This window comes from Oncorhynchus kisutch, unplaced genomic scaffold (assembly GCF_002021735.2).
Source record: "Oncorhynchus kisutch isolate 150728-3 unplaced genomic scaffold, Okis_V2 scaffold3815, whole genome shotgun sequence".
In the NCBI taxonomy this organism is placed as follows: Eukaryota; Metazoa; Chordata; class Actinopteri; order Salmoniformes; family Salmonidae; genus Oncorhynchus; species Oncorhynchus kisutch.
The window spans coordinates 257,501-279,100 of record NW_022265760.1 but is presented as its reverse complement, the minus strand read 5'-3'; the positions used below and the strand labels follow the sequence as shown (position 1 = coordinate 279,100).

The window sequence follows — 21,600 nt, the reverse complement described above, 5'->3', positions numbered from 1 at the left end:
AGCAGCCTAGCTGTTGGCTCTTGGTGGTTGTAGCCCGTCCTTTTAATTTAGAATATAAAGTAGCAGCCTAGCCGTTGGCTCTTGGTGGTTGTAGCCCGTCCTTCTCCTTTTAATTTAGAATATAAAGTAGCAGCCTAGCTGTTGGCTCTTGGTGGTTGTAGCCCGTCCTTTTAATTTAGAATATAAAGTAGCAGCCTAGCCGTTGGCTCTTGGTGGTTGTAGCTCATCCTTCTCCTTCAGAATATAAAGTAGCAGCCTAGCCGTTGGCTCTTGGTGGTTGTAGCCCGTCCTTCTCCTTTTAATTTAGAATATAAAGTAGCAGCCTAGCTGTTGGCTCTTGGTGGTTGTAGCTCGTCCTTCTCCTTCAGAATATAAAGTAGCAGCCTAGCTGTTGGCTCTTGGTGGTTGTAGCTCGTCCTTCTCCTTCAGAATATAAAGTAGCAGCCTAGCCGTTGGCTCTTGGTGGTTGTAGCCCGTCCTTCTCCTTTTAATTTAGAATATAAAGTAGCAGCCTAGCTGTTGGCTCTTGGTGGTTGTAGCTCATCCTTTTAATTCAGAATATAAAGTAGCAGCCTAGCCGTTGGCTCTTGGTGGTTGTAGCCCGTCCTTCTCCTTCTCCTTCAGAATATAAAGTAGCAGCCTAGCCGTTGGCTCTTGGTGGTTGTAGCCCGTCCTTCTCCTTCTCCTTCAGAATATAAAGTAGCAGCCTAGCTGTTGGCTCTTGGTGGTTGTAGCTCGTCCTTCTCCTTCAGAATATAAAGTAGCAGCCTAGCCGTTGGCTCTTGGTGGTTGTAGCTCGTCCTTCTCCTTCAGAATATAAAGTAGCAGCCTAGCCGTTGGCTCTTGGTGGTTGTAGCCCGTCCTTCTCCTTCAGAATATAAAGTAGCAGCCTAGCCGTTGGCTCTTGGTGGTTGTAGCTCGTCCTTCTCCTTCTCCTTTTAATTCAGAATATAAAGTAGCAGCCTAGCCGTTGGCTCTTGGTGGTTGTAGCTCGTCCTTCTCCTTCTCCTTCAGAATATAAAGTAGCAGCCTAGCTGTTGGCTCTTGGTGGTTGTAGCCCGTCCTTCTCCTTCTCCTTCAGAATATAAAGTAGCAGCCTAGCTGTTGGCTCTTGGTGGTTGTAGCCCGTCCTTCTCCTTCTCCTTCAGAATATAAAGTAGCAGTCTAGCCGTTGGCTCTTGGTGGTTGTAGCTCGTCCTTCTCCTTCAGAATATAAAGTAGCAGCCTAGCCGTTGGCTCTTGGTGGTTGTAGCCCGTCCTTCTCCTTCTCCTTCAGAATATAAAGTAGCAGCCTAGCCGTTGGCTCTTGGTGGTTGTAGCTCGTCCTTCTCCTTCTCCTTCAGAATATAAAGTAGCAGCCTAGCCGTTGGCTCTTGGTGGTTGTAGCTCGTCCTTCTCCTTCTCCTTCAGAATATAAAGTAGCAGCCTAGCCGTTGGCTCTTGGTGGTTGTAGCTCGTCCTTCTCCTTCAGAATATAAAGTAGCAGCCTAGCCGTTGGCTCTTGGTGGTTGTAGCCCGTCCTTCTCCTTCTCCTTCAGAATATAAAGTAGCAGCCTAGCCGTTGGCTCTTGGTGGTTGTAGCTCGTCCTTCTCCTTCAGAATATAAAGTAGCAGCCTAGCTGTTGGCTCTTGGTGGTTGTAGCTCGTCCTTCTCCTTCAGAATATAAAGTAGCAGCCTAGCCGTTGGCTCTTGGTGGTTGTAGCTCGTCCTTTTCCTTCAGAATATAAAGTAGCAGCCTAGCTGTTGGCTCTTGGTGGTTGTAGCTCGTCCTTCTCCTTCAGAATATAAAGTAGCAGCCTAGCTGTTGGCTCTTGGTGGTTGTAGCTCGTCCTTCTCCTTCAGAATATAAAGTAGCAGCCTAGCCGTTGGCTCTTGGTGGTTGTAGCCCGTCCTTCTCCTTCTCCTTCAGAATATAAAGTAGCAGCCTAGCCGTTGGCTCTTGGTGGTTGTAGCTCGTCCTTCTCCTTCTCCTTCAGAATATAAAGTAGCAGCCTAGCCGTTGGCTCTTGGTGGTTGTAGCCCGTCCTTCTCCTTCAGAATATAAAGTAGCAGCCTAGCTGTTGGCTCTTGGTGGTTGTAGCCCGTCCTTCTCCTTCAGAATATAAAGTAGCAGCCTAGCTGTTGGCTCTTGGTGGTTGTAGCTCGTCCTTTTCCTTCAGAATATAAAGTAGCAGCCTAGCCGTTGGCTCTTGGTGGTTGTAGCTCGTCCTTCTCCTTCAGAATATAAAGTAGCAGCCTAGCCGTTGGCTCTTGGTGGTTGTAGCTCGTCCTTCTCCTTCTCCTTCAGAATATAAAGTAGCAGCCTAGCTGTTGGCTCTTGGTGGTTGTAGCTCGTCCTTCTCCTTCAGAATATAAAGTAGCAGCCTAGCTGTTGGCTCTTGGTGGTTGTAGCTCGTCCTTCTCCTTCAGAATATAAAGTAGCAGCCTAGCCGTTGGCTCTTGGTGGTTGTAGCCCGTCCTTCTCCTTCTCCTTCAGAATATAAAGTAGCAGCCTAGCTGTTGGCTCTTGGTGGTTGTAGCTCGTCCTTCTCCTTCAGAATATAAAGTAGCAGCCTAGCTGTTGGCTCTTGGTGGTTGTAGCTCGTCCTTCTCCTTCAGAATATAAAGTAGCAGCCTAGCTGTTGGCTCTTGGTGGTTGTAGCTCGTCCTTCTCCTTCTCCTTTTAATTCAGAATATAAAGTAGCAGCCTAGCCGTTGGCTCTTGGTGGTTGTAGCTCGTCCTTCTCCTTCAGAATATAAAGTAGCAGCCTAGCTGTTGGCTCTTGGTGGTTGTAGCCCGTCCTTCTCCTTCTCCTTCAGAATATAAAGTAGCAGCCTAGCCGTTGGCTCTTGGTGGTTGTAGCTCGTCCTTCTCCTTCAGAATATAAAGTAGCAGCCTAGCCGTTGGCTCTTGGTGGTTGTAGCTCGTCCTTCTCCTTCAGAATATAAAGTAGCAGCCTAGCCGTTGGCTCTTGGTGGTTGTAGCCCGTCCTTCTCCTTTTAATTCAGAATATAAAGTAGCAGCCTAGCTGTTGGCTCTTGGTGGTTGTAGCCCGTCCTTCTCCTTCTCCTTCAGAATATAAAGTAGCAGCCTAGCCGTTGGCTCTTGGTGGTTGTAGCTCGTCCTTCTCCTTCTCCTTCAGAATATAAAGTAGCAGCCTAGCCGTTTGCTCTTGGTGGTTGTAGCTCGTCCTTCTCCTTCTCCTTCTCCTTCAGAATATAAAGTAGCAGCCTAGCTGTTGGCTCTTGGTGGTTGTAGCTCGTCCTTCTCCTTCTCCTTTTAATTTAGAATATAAAGTAGCAGCCTAGCCGTTGGCTCTTGGTGGTTGTAGCTCATCCTTCTCCTTCAGAATATAAAGTAGCAGCCTAGCTGTTGGCTCTTGGTGGTTGTAGCCCGTCCTTCTCCTTCAGAATATAAAGTAGCAGCCTAGCCGTTGGCTCTTGGTGGTTGTAGCTCATCCTTCTCCTTCAGAATATAAAGTAGCAGCCTAGCCGTTGGCTCTTGGTGGTTGTAGCCCGTCCTTCTCCTTCAGAATATAAAGTAGCAGCCTAGCTGTTGGCTCTTGGTGGTTGTAGCCCGTCCTTCTCCTTTTAATTCAGAATATAAAGTAGCAGCCTAGCTGTTGGCTCTTGGTGGTTGTAGCCCGTCCTTCTCCTTCTCCTTCAGAATATAAAGTAGCAGCCTAGCTGTTGGCTCTTGGTGGTTGTAGCCCGTCCTTCTCCTTCAGAATATAAAGTAGCAGCCTAGCTGTTGGCTCTTGGTGGTTGTAGCCCGTCCTTCTCCTTTTAATTTAGAATATAAAGTAGCAGCCTAGCCGTTGGCTCTTGGTGGTTGTAGCCCGTCCTTCTCCTTCTCCTTCAGAATATAAAGTAGCAGCCTAGCCGTTGGCTCTTGGTGGTTGTAGCCCGTCCTTCTCCTTCTCCTTCAGAATATAAAGTAGCAGCCTAGCCGTTGGCTCTTGGTGGTTGTAGCTCATCCTTTTAATTTAGAATATAAAGTAGCAGCCTAGCTGTTGGCTCTTGGTGGTTGTAGCTCGTCCTTCTCCTTCTCCTTCAGAATATAAAGTAGCAGCCTAGCCGTTGGCTCTTGGTGGTTGTAGCTCGTCCTTCTCCTTCAGAATATAAAGTAGAAGCCTAGCTGTTGGCTCTTGGTGGTTGTAGCCCGTCCTTCTCCTTCAGAATATAAAGTAGCAGCCTAGCCGTTGGCTCTTGGTGGTTGTAGCCCGTCCTTCTCCTTCAGAATATAAAGTAGCAGCCTAGCTGTTGGCTCTTGGTGGTTGTAGCCCGTCCTTCTCCTTTTAATTTAGAATATAAAGTAGCAGCCTAGCCGTTGGCTCTTGGTGGTTGTAGCTCGTCCTTCTCCTTTTAATTCAGAATATAAAGTAGCAGCCTAGCTGTTGGCTCTTGGTGGTTGTAGCTCGTCCTTCTCCTTCAGAATATAAAGTAGCAGCCTAGCTGTTGGCTCTTGGTGGTTGTAGCTCGTCCTTCTCCTCTCCTTCAGAATATAAAGTAGCAGCCTAGCTGTTGGCTCTTGGTGGTTGTAGCCCGTCCTTCTCCTTCAGAATATAAAGTAGCAGCCTAGCCGTTGGCTCTTGGTGGTTGTAGCCCGTCCTTCTCCTTCAGAATATAAAGTAGCAGCCTAGCTGTTGGCTCTTGGTGGTTGTAGCCCGTCCTTCTCCTTTTAATTTAGAATATAAAGTAGCAGCCTAGCCGTTGGCTCTTGGTGGTTGTAGCTCGTCCTTCTCCTTTTAATTCAGAATATAAAGTAGCAGCCTAGCTGTTGGCTCTTGGTGGTTGTAGCTCGTCCTTCTCCTTCAGAATATAAAGTAGCAGCCTAGCTGTTGGCTCTTGGTGGTTGTAGCTCGTCCTTCTCCTCTCCTTCAGAATATAAAGTAGCAGCCTAGCTGTTGGCTCTTGGTGGTTGTAGCCCGTCCTTCTCCTTCAGAATATAAAGTAGCAGCCTAGCCGTTGGCTCTTGGTGGTTGTAGCCCGTCCTTCTCCTTCAGAATATAAAGTAGCAGCCTAGCCGTTGGCTCTTGGTGGTTGTAGCTCGTCCTTCTCCTTCAGAATATAAAGTAGCAGCCTAGCCGTTGGCTCTTGGTGGTTGTAGCCCGTCCTTCTCCTTCTCCTTCAGAATATAAAGTAGCAGCCTAGCCGTTGGCTCTTGGTGGTTGTAGCTCGTCCTTCTCCTTCTCCTTCAGAATATAAAGTAGCAGCCTAGCCGTTGGCTCTTGGTGGTTGTAGCCCGTCCTTCTCCTTCTCCTTCAGAATATAAAGTAGCAGCCTAGCCGTTGGCTCTTGGTGGTTGTAGCTCGTCCTTCTCCTTCTCCTTCAGAATATAAAGTAGCAGCCTAGCCGTTGGCTCTTGGTGGTTGTAGCCCGTCCTTCTCCTTCAGAATATAAAGTAGCAGCCTAGCCGTTGGCTCTTGGTGGTTGTAGCCCGTCCTTCTCCTTCTCCTTTTAATTCAGAATATAAAGTAGCAGCCTAGCCGTTGGCTCTTGGTGGTTGTAGCTCGTCCTTCTCCTTCTCCTTCAGAATATAAAGTAGCAGCCTAGCTGTTGGCTCTTGGTGGTTGTAGCTCGTCCTTCTCCTTCTCCTTCAGAATATAAAGTAGCAGCCTAGCTGTTGGCTCTTGGTGGTTGTAGCTCGTCCTTCTCCTTCTCCTTCAGAATATAAAGTAGCAGCCTAGCCGTTGGCTCTTGGTGGTTGTAGCTCGTCCTTCTCTTTCAGAATATAAAGTAGCAGCCTAGCCGTTGGCTCTTGGTGGTTGTAGCTCCTCCTTCTCCTTCTCCTTCAGAATATAAAGTAGCAGCCTAGCTGTTGGCTCTTGGTGGTTGTAGCTCGTCCTTCTCCTTCAGAATATAAAGTATCAGCCTAGCTGTTGGCTCTTGGTGGTTGTAGCTCGTCCTTCTCCTTCAGAATATAAAGTAGCAGCCTAGCCGTTGGCTCTTGGTGGTTGTAGCTCGTCCTTCTCCTTCAGAATATAAAGTAGCAGCCTAGCTGTTGGCTCTTGGTGGTTGTAGCTCGTCCTTCTCCTTCTCCTTCTCCTTCAGAATATAAAGTAGCAGCCTAGCCGTTGGCTCTTGGTGGTTGTAGCTCGTCCTTCTCCTTCAGAATATAAAGTAGCAGCCTAGCCGTTGGCTCTTGGTGGTTGTAGCTCGTCCTTCTCCTTCAGAATATAAAGTAGCAGCCTAGCTGTTGGCTCTTGGTGGTTGTAGCTCGTCCTTCTCCTTCTCCTTCAGAATATAAAGTAGCAGCCTAGCCGTTGGCTCTTGGTGGTTGTAGCTCGTCCTTCTCCTTCTCCTTCAGAATATAAAGTAGCAGCCTAGCCGTTGGCTCTTGGTGGTTGTAGCCCGTCCTTCTCCTTCAGAATATAAAGTAGCAGCCTAGCCGTTGGCTCTTGGTGGTTGTAGCTCGTCCTTCTCCTTCAGAATATAAAGTAGCAGCCTAGCTGTTGGCTCTTGGTGGTTGTAGCTCGTCCTTCTCCTTCTCCTTCAGAATATAAAGTAGCAGCCTAGCCGTTGGCTCTTGGTGGTTGTAGCCCGTCCTTCTCCTTCAGAATATAAAGTAGCAGCCTAGCTGTTGGCTCTTGGTGGTTGTAGCCCGTCCTTTTCTTTTTAAATCTATCATTTTAATTCCATCCTCCATTGATTAGATATCTCCTAACTTTTACCACACGGAGGCTCTATGAGCCTATTGCCACTTTGATGACTTCTGATTGGCCAACAACAACAACAAGCTCTGGTGAAAAGCTGCAGCAGAAATTATCTGATGTCTTTCTTTGTCTCTACTGCAGCAGTTGTTTGAAATTACACCCAATCAGATCAGACCCAGGACATTATTTACACTTCTGGATCCGGGCCCCAGATGGGGTCTGTGGTTTTGGGGTGCAGGTGGATCGGTGAAGACCATTACCCAGCACACCGAGCTGAACGAACAGCAGAGGAACGGCAGACAGACGGTGTGTGTCGTCTCTTAGAGGGAGGTGTGGAATGTGTCACATCTCTACTGTCCAACTACTGCACTCAACCCCTTCATCTCATCCCTCTCTCTCATCCCTCTCTCTCCCTCATCCCTCTCTCTCATCCCTCTCTCTCATCCCTCTCTCTCCCTCATCCCTCTCTCTCATCCCTCTCCCTCATCCCTCTCTCTCATCCCTCTCTCTCCCTCATCCCTCTCTCTCTCTGTCTCTCTCCCTCTATTTCTCTCTCTATTTCTCTCTCTCATCCCTCTCTCTCCCTCATCCCTCTATCTCTCTCTCTATTTCTCTCCCTCTATCCCTCTCTTCATCTCTCTCTCTTTCGCTCTCTCTCTCTCTCTCTCTCCCTCATCCCTCTCTTTCTCTCTCTCCCTCATCCCTCTCTCTGTCTCTCTCCCTCTATCTCTCTCTATTTCTCTCTCTATCCCTCCCTCTATCTATCTATCTATCTATCTCTCTCTATCCCTCTCTCTCTATCCCTCTCTCTCTATCCCTCTCTCTCTATCTATCTCTCTCTAACCCTCTCTCTCTATCCCTCTCTCTCTATCCCTCCCTCCCTCTATCTATCTATCTCTCTCTATCCCTCTCCCTCTATCCCTATCCCTCTCTCTCTATCCTCTCCCTCTATCCCTCTCTCTCTATCCCTCTCTCTCTATCCCTCTCTCTCTATCCCTCCCTCTATCTATCTATCTATCTATCTCTCTCTATCCCTCTCTCTCTATCCCTCCCCCTCTATCCCTCTCTTCATCTCTCTCTCTTTCTCTCTCTCTCTCCCTCATCCCTCTCTCTCTCTCTCTCTCCCTCATCCCTCTCTCTGTCTCTCTCCCTCTATCTCTCTCTATTTCTCTCCCTCTCTCTATCCCTCCCTCTATCTATCTATCTATCTATCTATCTATCTATCTCTCTCTCTCTCTCTCTCTCTCTCTCTCTCTCTCTCTCTCTCTCTCTCTCTCTCTCTCTCTCTCTCTCTCTCTCTCTCTCTCTCTCTCTCTCTCTCTCTCTCTCTATCCCTCTCTCTCTATCCCTCTCTATCTATCTATCCCTCTCTCTCTATCCCTCTCTCTCTATCCCTCTATCCCTCTCTCTCTATCCCTCTCTCTCTATCCCTCTCCCTTTATCCCTCCCTTTATCTATCTCTCTCTATCCCTCTCTCTATCTATCTATCTATCTATCTCTCTCTATCCCTCTCTCTCTATCCCTCTCCCTCTATCCCTATCCCTCTCTCTCTATCCCTCTCTCTCTATCCCTCTCTCTCTATCCCTCTCTCTCTATCCCTCTCTCTCTATCCCTCTCTCTCTGTCCCTCTCTCTCTATATATATATATTTACCCTAAACACACACACAGAACCAACCTTGAGAAATACTTCACATTCCAGAGAGAGAGACTTACACACCGTTACAACACTGTAACGGTGACTGGGGGGGGACTGTGACTGAGGGGGGACTGTGACTGAGGGGGACTGTGACTGATGGGGGACTGTGACTGAGGGGGACTGTGACTGAGGGGGACTGTGACTGAGGGGGGACTGTGACTGAGGGGGGACTGTGACTGAGGGGGGACCCCTCTGGGGGGGACTGTCCCCCTCAGTCACAGTCCCCCCTCAGTCACAGTCCCCCTCAGTCACAGTCCCTAACAAGATTATGTGTGTGTGTGTGTGTGTGTGTGTGTGTGTGTGTGTGTGTGTGTGTGTGTGTGTGTGTGTGTGTGTGTGTGTGGAGCCTCAGTTTTTCGGATGGCTGCCTTGCCTGGTTCACCAATTACTTTGCAGACAGAGTTCAGTGCGTCAAATCGGAGGGCATGCTGTCTGGTCCTCTGGCAGTCTCTATGGGGGTGCCACAGGGTTCAATTCTCGGGCCGACTCTTTTCTCTGTGTATATCAATGATGTTGCTCTTGCTGCGGGCGATTCCTAAATCCACCTCTACGCAGACGACACCATTCTATATACCTTCGGCCCGTCTTTGGACACTGTGCTATCTAACCTCCAAACAAGCTTCAATGCCATACAACACTCCTTCCGTGGCCTCCAACTGCTCTTAAACGCTAGTAAAACCAAATGCATGCTTTTCAACCGGTCGCTGCCTGCACCCGCATGCCCGACTAGCATCACCACCCTGGATGGTTCCGACCTAGAATATGTGGACGTCTATAAGTACCTAGGTGTCTGGCTAGACTGCAAACTCTCCTTCCAGACTCATATCAAACATCTCCAATCGAAAATCAAATCAAGAGTCGGCTTTCTATTCCGCAACAAAGCCTCCTTCACTCACGCCGCCAAGCTTACCCTAGTAAAACTGACTATCCTACCGATCCTCGACTTCGGCGATGTCATCTACAAAATGGCTTCCAACACTCTACTCAGCAAACTGGATGCAGTCTATCACAGTGCCATCCGTTTCGTCACTAAAGCACCTTATACCACCCACCACTGCGACTTGTATGCTCTAGTCGGCTGGCCCTCGCTACATATTCGTCGCCAGACCCACTGGCTCCAGGTCATCTACAAGTCCATGCTAGGTAAAGCTCCGCCTTATCTCAGCTCACTGGTCACGATGGCAACACCCATCCGTAGCACGCGCTCCAGCAGGTGTATCTCACTGATCATCCCTAAAGCCAACACCTCATTTGGCCGCCTTTCGTTCCAGTACTCTGCTGCCTGTGACTGGAACGAATTGCAAAAATCGCTGAAGTTGGAGACTTTTATCTCCCTCACCAACTTCAAACATCAGCTATCTGAGCGGCTAACCGATCGCTGCAGCTGTACATAGTCTATTGGTAAATAGCCCACCCTTTTTCACCTACCTCATCCCCATACTGTTTTTATTTATTTACTTTTCTGCTCTTTTGCACACCAATATCTCTACCTGTACATGACCATCTGATCATTCATCACTCCAGTGTTAATCTGCAAAATTGTAATTATTTGCCTACCTCCTCATGCCTTTTGCACACATTGTATATAGACTCCCCCTTTGGTTTCTACTGTGTTATTGACTTGTTAATTGTTTACTCCATGTGTAACTCTTTGTTGTCTGCTCACACTGCTATGCTTTATCTTGGCCAGGTCGCAGTTGCAAATGAGAACTTGTTCTCAACTAGCCTACCTGGTTAAATAAAGGTGTTCTCAACTAGCCTACCTGGTTAAATAAAGGTGTTCTCAACTAGCCTACCTGGTTAAATAAAGGTGTTCTCAACTAGCCTACCTGGTTAAATAAAGGTGTTCTCAACTAGCCTACCTGGTTAAATAAAGGTGTTCTCAACTAGCCTACCTGGTTAAATAAAGGTGTTCTCAACTAGCCTACCTGGTTAAATAAAGGTGTTCTCAACTAGCCTACCTGGTTAAATAAAGGTGTTCTCAACTAGCCTACCTGGTTAAATAAAGGTGTTCTCAACTAGCCTACCTGGTTAAATAAAGGTGTTCTCAACTAGCCTACCTGGTTAAATAAAGGTGTTCTCAACTAGCCTACCTGGTTAAATAAAGGTGTTCTCAACTAGCCTACCTGGTTAAATAAAGGTGTTCTCTACTAGCCTACCTGGTTAAATAAAGGTGAAATAAAATAAAATAAAAAAAGTGTGTGTGTGTTTGTGTGTGTGTGTGTGTGTGTGTGTGTGTGTGTGTGTGTGTGTGTGTGTGTGTGTGTGTGTGTGTGTGTGTGTGTGTGTGTGTGTGTGTGTGTGTGTGTTCGCTTTCTCTCTCCAGTCAGGGTGGTGAGATTCAACAGAGACAGAGCTGGTCCAGATATCAGTCAGGAGGAACCATCTAAATCCTACAACACTACTGAGACTGGCTTCAGGTATATATACACACCTAACCCTGGACTGGCTTCAGGTATATATACACACCTAACCCTGGACTGACTTCAGGTATATACACACCTAACCCTGGACTGACTTCAGGTATATATACACACCTAACCCTGGACTGACTTCAGGTATATATACACACCTAACCCTGGACTGACTTCAGGTATATATACACACCTAACCCTGGACTGACTTCAGGTATATATACACACCTAACCCTGGACTGGCTTCAGGTATATATACACACCTAACCCTGGACTGGCTTCAGGTATATATACACACCTAACTCTGGACTGGCTTCAGGTATATATATACACCTAACCCTGGACTGGCTTCAGGTATATATACACACCTAACCCTGGACTGACTTCAGGTATATATACACACCTAACCCTGGACTGACTTCAGGTATATATACACACCTAACCCTGGACTGACTTCAGGTATATATACACACCTAACCCTGGACTGACTTCAGGTATATATACACACCTAACCCTGGACTGACTTCAGGTATATATATATATATATATACACACCTAACTCTGGACTGACTTCACCTAATGTTACCTTTTCATTGTTCTACTGTTGTTCTGACCTTGTTTTAAAGTTCTGACATTGTTCTAACGTTGTCCTGACCTTGTTATCCTGTTCCTCTCCAGAGAGGGCTCCAGTCTGGAGGAGGTAGTGGAGAAACAAGCAGATCTCATCGACTACCTGAAGCAACACAACACCTTACTGAGCAAGAGACTGCTCAACATGACTGTACAGCACTGACCACAATACAACCACAATACAACCACAACACCACCATAAGAGACAGAGAGAGGAGGATGGAAGAAGAGAAGAGTGTCACAGATTAGAGGCCTCGAGTTTTATTTCTCTGTGACCACCCCAAGTGACCTCTGGGTAGTGTGTGTGCGTAGAGATTGTGTGTCTGTGTAGAGATTGTGTGTCTGTGTAGAGATTGTGTGTCTGTGTAGAGATTGTGTGTCTGTGTAGAGATTGTGTGTCTGTGTAGAGATTGTGTGTCTGTGTAGAGATTGTGCGTCTGTGTAGAGATTGTGCGTGAAAAGGGTAGTCATTAGAGATATGTGAGAAAGAGGGAGGAGAGAAAGAGTGGGAGGAGGAGGGAGAGAAAGAGAGGGAGAAAGAGAGAGACGAGGCAGGAGAGGGAGGGAACCATGTTATCAGGGCCGTGTGTGTGTGTGTGTGTGTGTGTGTGTGTGTGTGTGTGTGTGTGTGTGTGTGTGTGTGTGTGTGTGTGTGTGTGTGTGTGTGTGTGTTCCACAGAAATGTTTTACGTGTGTTCTCTCCCTGCAGTGTGATTTTATATAAACTCAGCAGAAAATGAAACGTCCTCTCACTGTCAACTGCATTTATTTTCAGCAAACTTAACATGTGTAAATGTTTGTATGAACATAAGATTCATCAACTGAGACATAAACTGAACAAGTTCCGCAGACATGTGACTAACAGAAATGCAATAATGTGTACCTGAACAAAGGGGGAGGGTCAAAATAAAAAGTAACAGTCAGTATCTGGCGTGGCCACCAGCTGCATTAAGTACTGCAGTGCATCTCCTCATGGACTGCACCAGATTTGCCAGTTCTTGCTGTGAGATGTTACCCCACTCTTCTACCAAGGCACTTGAAAGTTCCAGACATTTCTGGGAGGAATGGCCCTAGGCCTCACCCTCCGATCCAACAGGTCCCAGACGTGCTCAATGGGATTGAGATCCGGGCTCTTCGCTGGCCATGGTGTGTGTCTTGCAGGAAATTACGCACAGAACGAGCAGTATGGCTGGTGCCATTGTCATGCTGGAGGGTCATGTCAGGATGAGCCTGCAGGAAGGGTACCACATGAGGGAGGAGGATGTCTTCCCTGTAACGCACAGCGTCATTGAGGGCAATCTCAACAACAAGCTCAGTCCGATGATGCTGTGACATATCGCCCCAGACCATGACGGACCCTCCACCTCCAAATCGATCCCGCTCCAGACTACAGGCCTCTGCGTAACGCTCATTCCTTTGACGATATATGTGAATCCGACCATCACCCCTGTTGAGACAAAACCGAGACTCGTCAGTGAAGAGACCTTCTTGCCTGTCCTGTCTGGTCCGGCGACGTTGTTGCCTGTGATGTCTGGTGAGGACCTGCCTTTACAACAGGCCTACAAGTCCTCAGTCCAGCCTCTCTCAGCCTATTGCGGACAGTCTGAGTACTGATGGAGTGATTGTGCGTTCCTGGTGTAACTCGGGCAGTTGTTGTTGCCATCCTGTACCTGTCCCACAGGTGTGATGTTCAGATGTACCAATACTGTGCAGGTGTTGTTACATGTGGTCTGCCACTGTGAGGATGATCAGCTGTCCGTCCTGTCTCCCTGTAGCGCTGTCTAAGGCGTCTCACAGTGCAGACATTGCATAACTGTGACCTTAATTGCCTACCGTCTGTAAGCTGTTAGTGTCTTAAGGACCGTTCCACAGGTGCTTGTTCATTAATAGTTTATGGTTCATTGAACAAGCAGCATGGGGAAACAGGGTCTAAACCCACTACAATGAAGATCTGGGAAGTTCTTTTGAATGTTTTCTCTTTGAAAGACCGGATCCTGAAAAAGGGACGTTTCTTTTTTGCTGAGTTTAGTCCTCGTGACTTAATGTGTAAATGAGGTTAATAAATGGAAGTGTAAATGTAAACAGCTGTGTTGTCTTCTGTAGTTACCTAGACAACAGGATATCTCTAACTGTACCATGTTGTAACACCCACTGAGACTCCTGCCATTCCTAATGGGATGGACTGAGACTCCTGCCATTCCTTATGGGCTGGACAGAGAGAGTCAAGCATTACACCAGACCAACTACCATGTTGTAACACCCACTGAGACTCCTGCCATTCCTCCTGGGATGGACTGAGACTCCTACCATTCCTAATGGGCTGGACAGAGAGAGTCAAGCATTACACCAGACCAACTACCATGTTGTAACACCCACTGAGACTCCTACCATTCCTAATGGGATGGACTGAGACTCCTACCATTCCTAATGGGATGGACTGAGACTCCTACCATTCCTAATGGGATGGACTGAGACTCCTACCATTCCTAATGGGATGGACTGAGACTCCTACCATTCCTAATGGGATGGACTGAGACTCCTGCCATTCCTAATGGGATGGACTGAGACTCCTGCCATTCCTAATGGGATGGACTGAGACTCCTGCCATTCCTAATGGGATGGACTGAGACTCCTGCCATTCCTAATGGGATGGACTGAGACTCCTACCATTCCTAATGGGATGGACTGAGACTCCTACCATTCCTAATGGGCTGGACTGAGACTCCTACCATTCCTAATGGGATGGACTGAGACTCCTACCATTCCTACTGGGATGGACTGAGACTCCTACCATTCCTAATGGGATGGACTGAGACTCCTACCATTCCTAATGGGATGGACTGAGACTCCTACCATTCCTAATGGGATGGACTGAGACTCCTACCATTCCTACTGGGATGGACTGAGACTCCTACCATTCCTAATGGGATGGACTGAGACTCCTACCATTCCTAATGGGATGGACTGAGACTCCTACCATTCCTACTGGGATGGACTGAGACTCCTACCATTCCTAATGGGATGGACTGAGACTCCTACCATTCCTAATGGGATGGACTGAGACTCCTACCATTCCTAATGGGATGGACTGAGACTCCTACCATTCCTAATGGGCTGGACTGAGACTCCTACCATTCCTAATGGGATGGACTGAGACTCCTACCATTCCTAATGGGATGGACTGAGACTCCTACCATTCCTAATGGGATGGACTGAGACTCCTACCATTCCTAATGGGATGGACTGAGACTCCTACCATTCCTAATGGGATGGACTGAGACTCCTACCATTCCTAATGGGATGGACTGAGACTCCTACCATTCCTAATGGGTTGGACTGAGACTCCTGCCATTCCTAATGGGATGGACTGAGAGGGTCAAGCATTACACCAGACCAACTACCATGTTGTAACACCCACTGAGACTCCTACCATTCCTAATGGGATGGACTGAGAGGGTCAAGCATTACACCAGACTGAAAAGAGTATAAACAGATTGTTTTATTATTAAAAGGTCATTAACTGGAACATACTGTACATTTGAAGTGCATTTCTCCCATAAAAACACTTATTCTGTATATTGTATTAGTCTGAGCTGTAGTTTTTATGGTACCCAGATGGTATATAGTATAAAGGTTTTAGTACTGTGGTATATAGTATAAATGCCTTGGTACTGTGGTATATAGTATAAATGCCTTGGTACTGTGGTATATAGTATAAATGCCTTGGTACTGTGGTATATAGTATAAATGCCTTGGTACTGTGGTATATAGTATAAATGCCTTGGTACTGTGCTATATAGTATACATGTTTGGTACTGTGGTATATAGTATACATGTTTTGGTACTGTGGTATATAGTATACATGTCTTGGTACTGTGGTATATAGTATAAATGTCTTGGTACTGTGGTATATAGTATAAATGTCTCAGTACCCAGATAAATGGCGGTGGTATGTACATGAAGTGATGTGAGCAGGAAGGCAGGTAGTCTAGTGACTCCAGTTCAGATCTTTGTCTATTCAACAGCAGCAGCAGTAGTCCTCTCTCTCCTCTCTACCCAAACTCCCAGTCTCAGCACAGGCTATGTCTCTCGCTCAGTGTTCAGTCCTTCAGCGCCGTGTTTCCGCACTCTGTGTCTCTTGTCCACAGGTGTGTCCCCACAGGTGTGTGTGGTGTCCTGTGGGGGGAAGAGGAGGGGTGAGGATGTCACAGAGACTCTCCTCTTCTCTCTTACCTCCATGTTCACTCTGTTACACCTAAACAGAGAGAATATAGACAGTGTTATGGGTCAGGCAGAGAGAATATAGACAGTGTTATGGGTCAGGCAGAGAGAATATAGACAGTGTCATGGGTCAGAGAGAATATAGACAGTGGGTCAGGCAGAGAGAATATAGACAGTGTCATGGGTCAGGCAGAGGGAATATAGACAGTGGGACAGGCAGAGAGAATATAGACAGTGTCATGGGTCAGGCAGAGAGAATATAGACAGTGTCATGGGTCAGGCAGAGAGAATATAGACAGTGGGTCAGGCAGAGAGAATATAGACAGTGTTATGGGTCAGGCAGAGAGAATATAGACAGTGTCATGGGTCAGGCAGAGAGAATATAGACAGTGTCATGGGTCAGGCACAGATAATATAGACAGTGGGTCAGGCAGAGAGAATATAGACAGTGTCATGGGTCAGGCAGAGAGAATATAGACAGTGGGTCAGGCAGAGAGAATATAGACAGTGTCATGGGTCAGGCAGAGAGAATATAGACAGTGGGTCAGGCAGAGAGAATATAGACAGTGGGTCAGGCACAGATAATATAGACAGTGGGTCAGGCAGAGAGAATATAGACAGTGTCATGGGTCAGGCAGAGAGAATATCGACAGTGTTATGGGTCAGAGAGAATATAGACAGTGTCATGGGTCAGGCAGAGAGAATATAGACAGTGGGTCAGGCAGAGAGAATATAGACAGTGTCATGGGTCAGGCAGAGAGAATATAGACAGTGTCATGGGTCAGGCACAGATAATATAGACAGTGGGTCAGGCAGAGAGAATATAGACAGTGTCATGGGTCAGGCAGAGAGAATATAGACAGTGGGTCAGGCACAGATAATATAGACAGTGGGTCAGGCAGAGAGAATATAGACAGTGGGTCAGGCAGAGAGAATATAGACAGTGGGTCAGGCACAGATAATATAGACAGTGGGTCAGACAGAGAGAATATCGACAGTTATGGGTCAGGCAGGAACATTTTAGCAGTGTGCATGTGAGACAGAGGGGGCAGTAGCCCTCCTCAGTTTAAACCATGTTGTTTGAGAATGATTCTCACTCTCTCGTCAGTTAAGAACAAATTCTTATTTACAATGACGGCCTACCAGGGAACAGGTTAACTGCCTTGTTCAGGGGCAGAACGACAGATTTTTACCTTGTCAGCTCGGGGATTTGATCCAGAAACCTTTCGGTTACTGGCCCAACGATCTAACCACTGGGTTACCTGCCACCCCGTCTTCTACAGGACTGTATGAACACAAACCTCTGGTCTTAATCACACACTCCAGCCGCAGCGGGTGTTTCACCCTTTGACCCCTGACATCCCTGGACACGCCCACAGGTGGCGTTGGTGATGAGTCCACGTGTGTCTTACCTCAGGGGAATGGTACTCTGGAGTGCAGGGGCATGCAGCGGCGGTGGGGGCAGTGATGTCTGTGGTACCTTCTCCGTATGTTCAAGATGTCTGGAGAGAGAGAGATTAAGGGTCCATTTGAATTAGGACTAACGCTCAGAAATACCACGTAGTCGCTGCATGGCCTACACTCTACCTTCTGTAGTCGATTTGAGCATGTCAACATATTGATGGTTAAGGCCAGAGACAGGTTGGTCACTGAGCTGTTGTAAGTTCTCCTGTTATAGCTAGGCTACTACAACTAGTCTTAGTTTATCAGCCTGTTTCAGTTTATCAGCCTGTTTCAGTTTATCAGTCTACTGTACCTATCTGTTGTTAGTTAATCAGTCATTTTCAGCCTACCTGCCTGTTGTTAATTTATCAGCCAGGTTCAGTCTACCTGCCTGTTGTTAATATATCAGCCAGGTTCAGTCTACCTGCCTGTTGATTTATCAGCTAGGTTCAGTCTACCTGCCTGTTAATTTATCAGCCAGGTTCAGTCTACCTGCCTGTTAATTTATCAGCCAGGTTCAGTCTACCTGCCTGTTGTTAATATATCAGCCAGGTTCAGTCTACCTGACTGTTGTTAATTTATCAGCCAGTTTCAGTCTACCTGGCTGTTGATTTATCAGCTAGGTTCAGTCTACCTGCCTGTTAATTTATCAGCCAGGTTCAGTCTACCTGCCTGTTGTTAATATATCAGCCAGGTTCAGTCTACCTGCCTGTTGTTAATATACCAGCCAGTTTCAGTGTACCTGCCTGTTGTTGATGTATCAGCCAGGTTCAGTCTACCTGCCTGTTAATTTATCAGCCAGGTTCAGTCTACCTGCCTGTTGTTAATTTATCAGCCAGGTTCAGTCTACCTGCCTGTTGTTAATTTATCAGCCAGGTTCAGTCTACCTGCCTGTTGTTGATTTATCAGCCAGGTTCAGTCTACCTGACCATAAACCTCTTAGTTCCTTTGTATCCTTCCTTCCACATCCTGCCTCACCTGCAGGGAACCTCTGTAGGGTAATTGTACCTGCCCGGTGGACCACCTGTATTCACCTATTAGGATATAGCTACTATAGTGTAGGCTATAAGCCCATTGACCTCTGAAGATAACCAGCGGTCTCTTTCTCTAATAAACCACCGTTTTAATGATGACTTTAAACCTCCCGCTGCCATAAAGCGCCTTCCTACCGCCTGTTCCGAGGACAGACCGGCAGGAAGAGATAAAAACTCCGATGCCTTTATGACCGAGTGAACCCCGCCACCCCACCCCCATACCCCTCCCCGGATTATTCTCCTTTCCAGGCGCTCCGTGTTAATCAGGCTCGCGCATTAGCATTCCGTTATACACGGTGATTAACAATATCGCAGCGCGCGGGAACTCCGCCGACCAGACAATAGACTGGTGGACCTGCGGCTGAGCCCCGGTCTCTCTCACTCACCCCCACCCAGTCATAAAGGCCCTGTAAAGTATCGGGCCGCAGAGTGTTCTGGTGAATTAACGCGCCTCAGCCAAATCTCGACTCATTACTGCAGTGACTGCACGCACTAAATCACCCGAGGTCGTAAACCCGTGGCGGTATAGCGCACGCTGCAGCGGGGTTTCCATCACCCTAATTCTATAGGCCTACGCTCCAATTATTGTTGTGTTATGTCAACTGTAGATTGAAATCCATCCAATCAGAAGACCAGATGATGTTGTATAGGCTCGTCGATGATCAACACTTTATCATCCGAGTTGAAGATGAAAGGCTGCATATGGCTTTAGTCACATACATTTTATCACGGCCTGTTTCAAGGTAGACCAACTCCAATGTATGTTTCACCACTGAGCTTTATGCCATGTGTCGTTATAACAACATGGGGATATTCAGTAGGTGGATGGTGTTCTGCAGTAGCCTATGGGCTAGATAGAATAGCCTAAATATGGGGAACAAGGGGTCTTCCTCAAAGCAGTGTAATATAGTTCTAGACCTATACATGGTCTATAACCAAAGTCTAGTTAGATAGACTTCTAGAAAAGTGGTGTATTGTGTTCCTACTATATTTTAGTAATATAGTCCTATAGTGGAGTGTAATATAGTTCTATAGTGTGATGTAATATAGTTCTATAGTGTAATATAGTTCTATAGTGGAGTGTAATATAGTTCTATAGTGTAATATAGTTCTATAGTGTGATGTAATATAGTTCTATAGTGTAATATAGTTCTATAGTGTGATGTAATATAGTTCTATAGTGTGATGTAATATAGGTCTATAGTGTGATATAGTTCTATAGTGGAGTGTAATATAGTTCTATAGTGTGACGTAATGTAGTTCTATAGTGTGATGTAATATAGGTCTACAGTGGAATGTAATATAGTGTGATGTAATATAGGTCTATAGTGTAATATAGTTCTATAGTGTGATGTAATATAGTTCTATAGTGCAATATAGTTCTATAGTGTAATATAGTTCTATAGTGGAGTGTAATATAGTTCTATAGTGTGATGTAATATAGGTCTATAGTGTGATGTAATATAGTTCTATAGTGTAATATAGTTCTATAGTGTGATGTAATATAGGTCTATAGTGTAATATAGTTCTATAGTGTGATGTAATATAGGTCTATAGTGTGCTTCTCCACCTGCATTGCTTGCTGTTTGGGGTTTTAGGCTGGGTTTCTGTACAGCACTTTGAGATATCAGCTGATGTACGAAGGGCTATATAAATAAATTTGATTTGATTTGATATAGTGGAGTGTAATATAGTTCTATAGTGTGACGTAATGTAGTTCTATAGTGTGATGTAATATAGGTCTACAGTGGAATGTAATATAGTGTGATGTAATATAGGTCTATAGTGTAATATAGTTCTATAGTGGAGTGTAATATAATGTCTTTGTGTTGTCCTACCTGGTCTCACTGCAGAAACTGATCCTAGAACAGTTACTAGCAGCAGCAGGTACAGTAGGCTGATGATCCTCATGGCTGGATAGGAAGGGTCTGGAGCTCCTCTCTCTACCCAGGAATCAGTCTTTCTCTCTCTGGGCAGGATGCTGTGGTGCTGTGGGTCCCTCTCAGGATAGGAAGGGTCTGGAGCTCCTCTCTCTACCCAGGAATCAGTCTTTCTCTCTCTGGGCAGGATGCTGTGGTGCTGTGGGTCCCTCTCAGGATCTCTTCTCAGTTAATGAATGTGTGTCTTCAGTGTGTGTCCGTCGTGGGTGTTTGTCCAGAGAGTGATTGTCTCTGAATGAGAGCAAAGTGACAAAGCTCCCTCCACCCCTCTGCCTCTTATACTGCCATCAGCCTGCCCTGCCCCCGACTGTTCCTTCTATTGACACCACATGTAGTAGGTGATGCTGACAGGAAGCCCCCACCCCCCACATGTGCCTTCAGAAAGTTTTCACACCCCTTGACTTTTTCATCATTTTGTGGTGTTAAAGCCTAGTGCTAGCCATATTAATACCTATGCAAAGTGAGGGTTCATTAGCGTGTGTGCTAACGGCCGGCTCTGCAGTTTGTGGCTGTCCATTCACATGCTATCTGCGCCATTACATGTGAATGAGGATTAGAGAAACCGCAGGACACTAATGGATCTCAGACACAAGATGGCCGACAAGACTTTGAACAAACACCTGGAACCATCAGACCGCTCTACAAAATCAATACACCATTAACCCTGTACCATCAATACACCATTAACCCTGTACCATCAATACAAACTTAACCCTGTACCATCAATACACCCTTAACCCTGTACCATCAATACACCCTGTACCATCAATACACCCTTAACCCTGTACCATCAATACACCCTTAACCCTGTACCATCAATACACCCTTAACTCTGTACCATCAATACACCCTTAACTCTGTACCATCAATACACCCTTAACCCTGTACCATCAATACACCCTGTACCATCAATACACCCTTAACCCCATATCATCAATACACCCTTAACCATCAATACACCCTTAACTCCGTACCATCAATACACCCTTAACCCTGTACCATCAATACACCCTTAACCCTGTACCATCAATACACCCTTAACCCTGTACCATCAATACCCCCTTACCCTGTACCATCAATACACCCTGTCCGTCGTGGGTGTTTGTCCAGAGAGTGATTGTCTCTGTGAATGAGAGCAAAGTGACAAAGCTCCCTCCACCCCTCTGCCTCTTATACTGCCATCAGCCTGCCCTGCCTGTACCATCAATACACCCTTAACCCTGTACCATCAATACACCCTTAACCATCAATACACCCTTAACCCTGTACCATCAATACACCCTTAACCCTGTACCATCAGTACACCCTGTACCATCAATACACCCTTAACCCTGTACCATCAATACACCCTGTACCATCAATACACCCTTAACCCTGTACCATCAATACACCCTTAACCCTGTACCATCAATACACCCTTAACCCTGTACCATCAATACACCCTGTACCATCAATACACCCTTAACCCTGTACCATCAATACACCCTTAACCCTGTACCATCAATACACCCTTAACCATCAATACACCATTAACCCTGTACCATCAATACACCCTTAACCCCGTACCATCAATACACCCTTAACC

At 46.5% G+C, this 21,600-nt stretch overlaps 1 protein-coding gene and 1 pseudogene across 1 annotated transcript in view; one reads left to right on the top strand and one right to left on the bottom strand.

Annotated features, from left to right (window-relative positions):
• Nucleotides 1-11,958, top strand: part of LOC116371894 (transmembrane protein 192-like) — a 61,792-nt pseudogene extending 49,834 nt beyond the window's left edge.
• Nucleotides 11,959-16,906: 4,948 nt separating this feature from the next.
• Nucleotides 16,907-21,600, bottom strand: part of apela (apelin receptor early endogenous ligand) — a 5,250-nt gene continuing 556 nt past the window's right edge. Inside the window, exons 1-2 of the mRNA XM_031821036.1 lie at nucleotides 19,901-21,600; nucleotides 16,907-17,087 (exon numbers count right to left, since the gene is read on the bottom strand). The exon at nucleotides 19,901-21,600 is cut by the window's right edge and continues 556 nt beyond it. Of these exons, the coding sequence (XP_031676896.1) occupies nucleotides 17,012-17,087; nucleotides 19,901-19,986 (162 nt within the window). The 5' untranslated portion in view covers nucleotides 19,987-21,600 and the 3' untranslated portion in view covers nucleotides 16,907-17,011. The remainder of the gene's footprint in view (nucleotides 17,088-19,900) is intronic.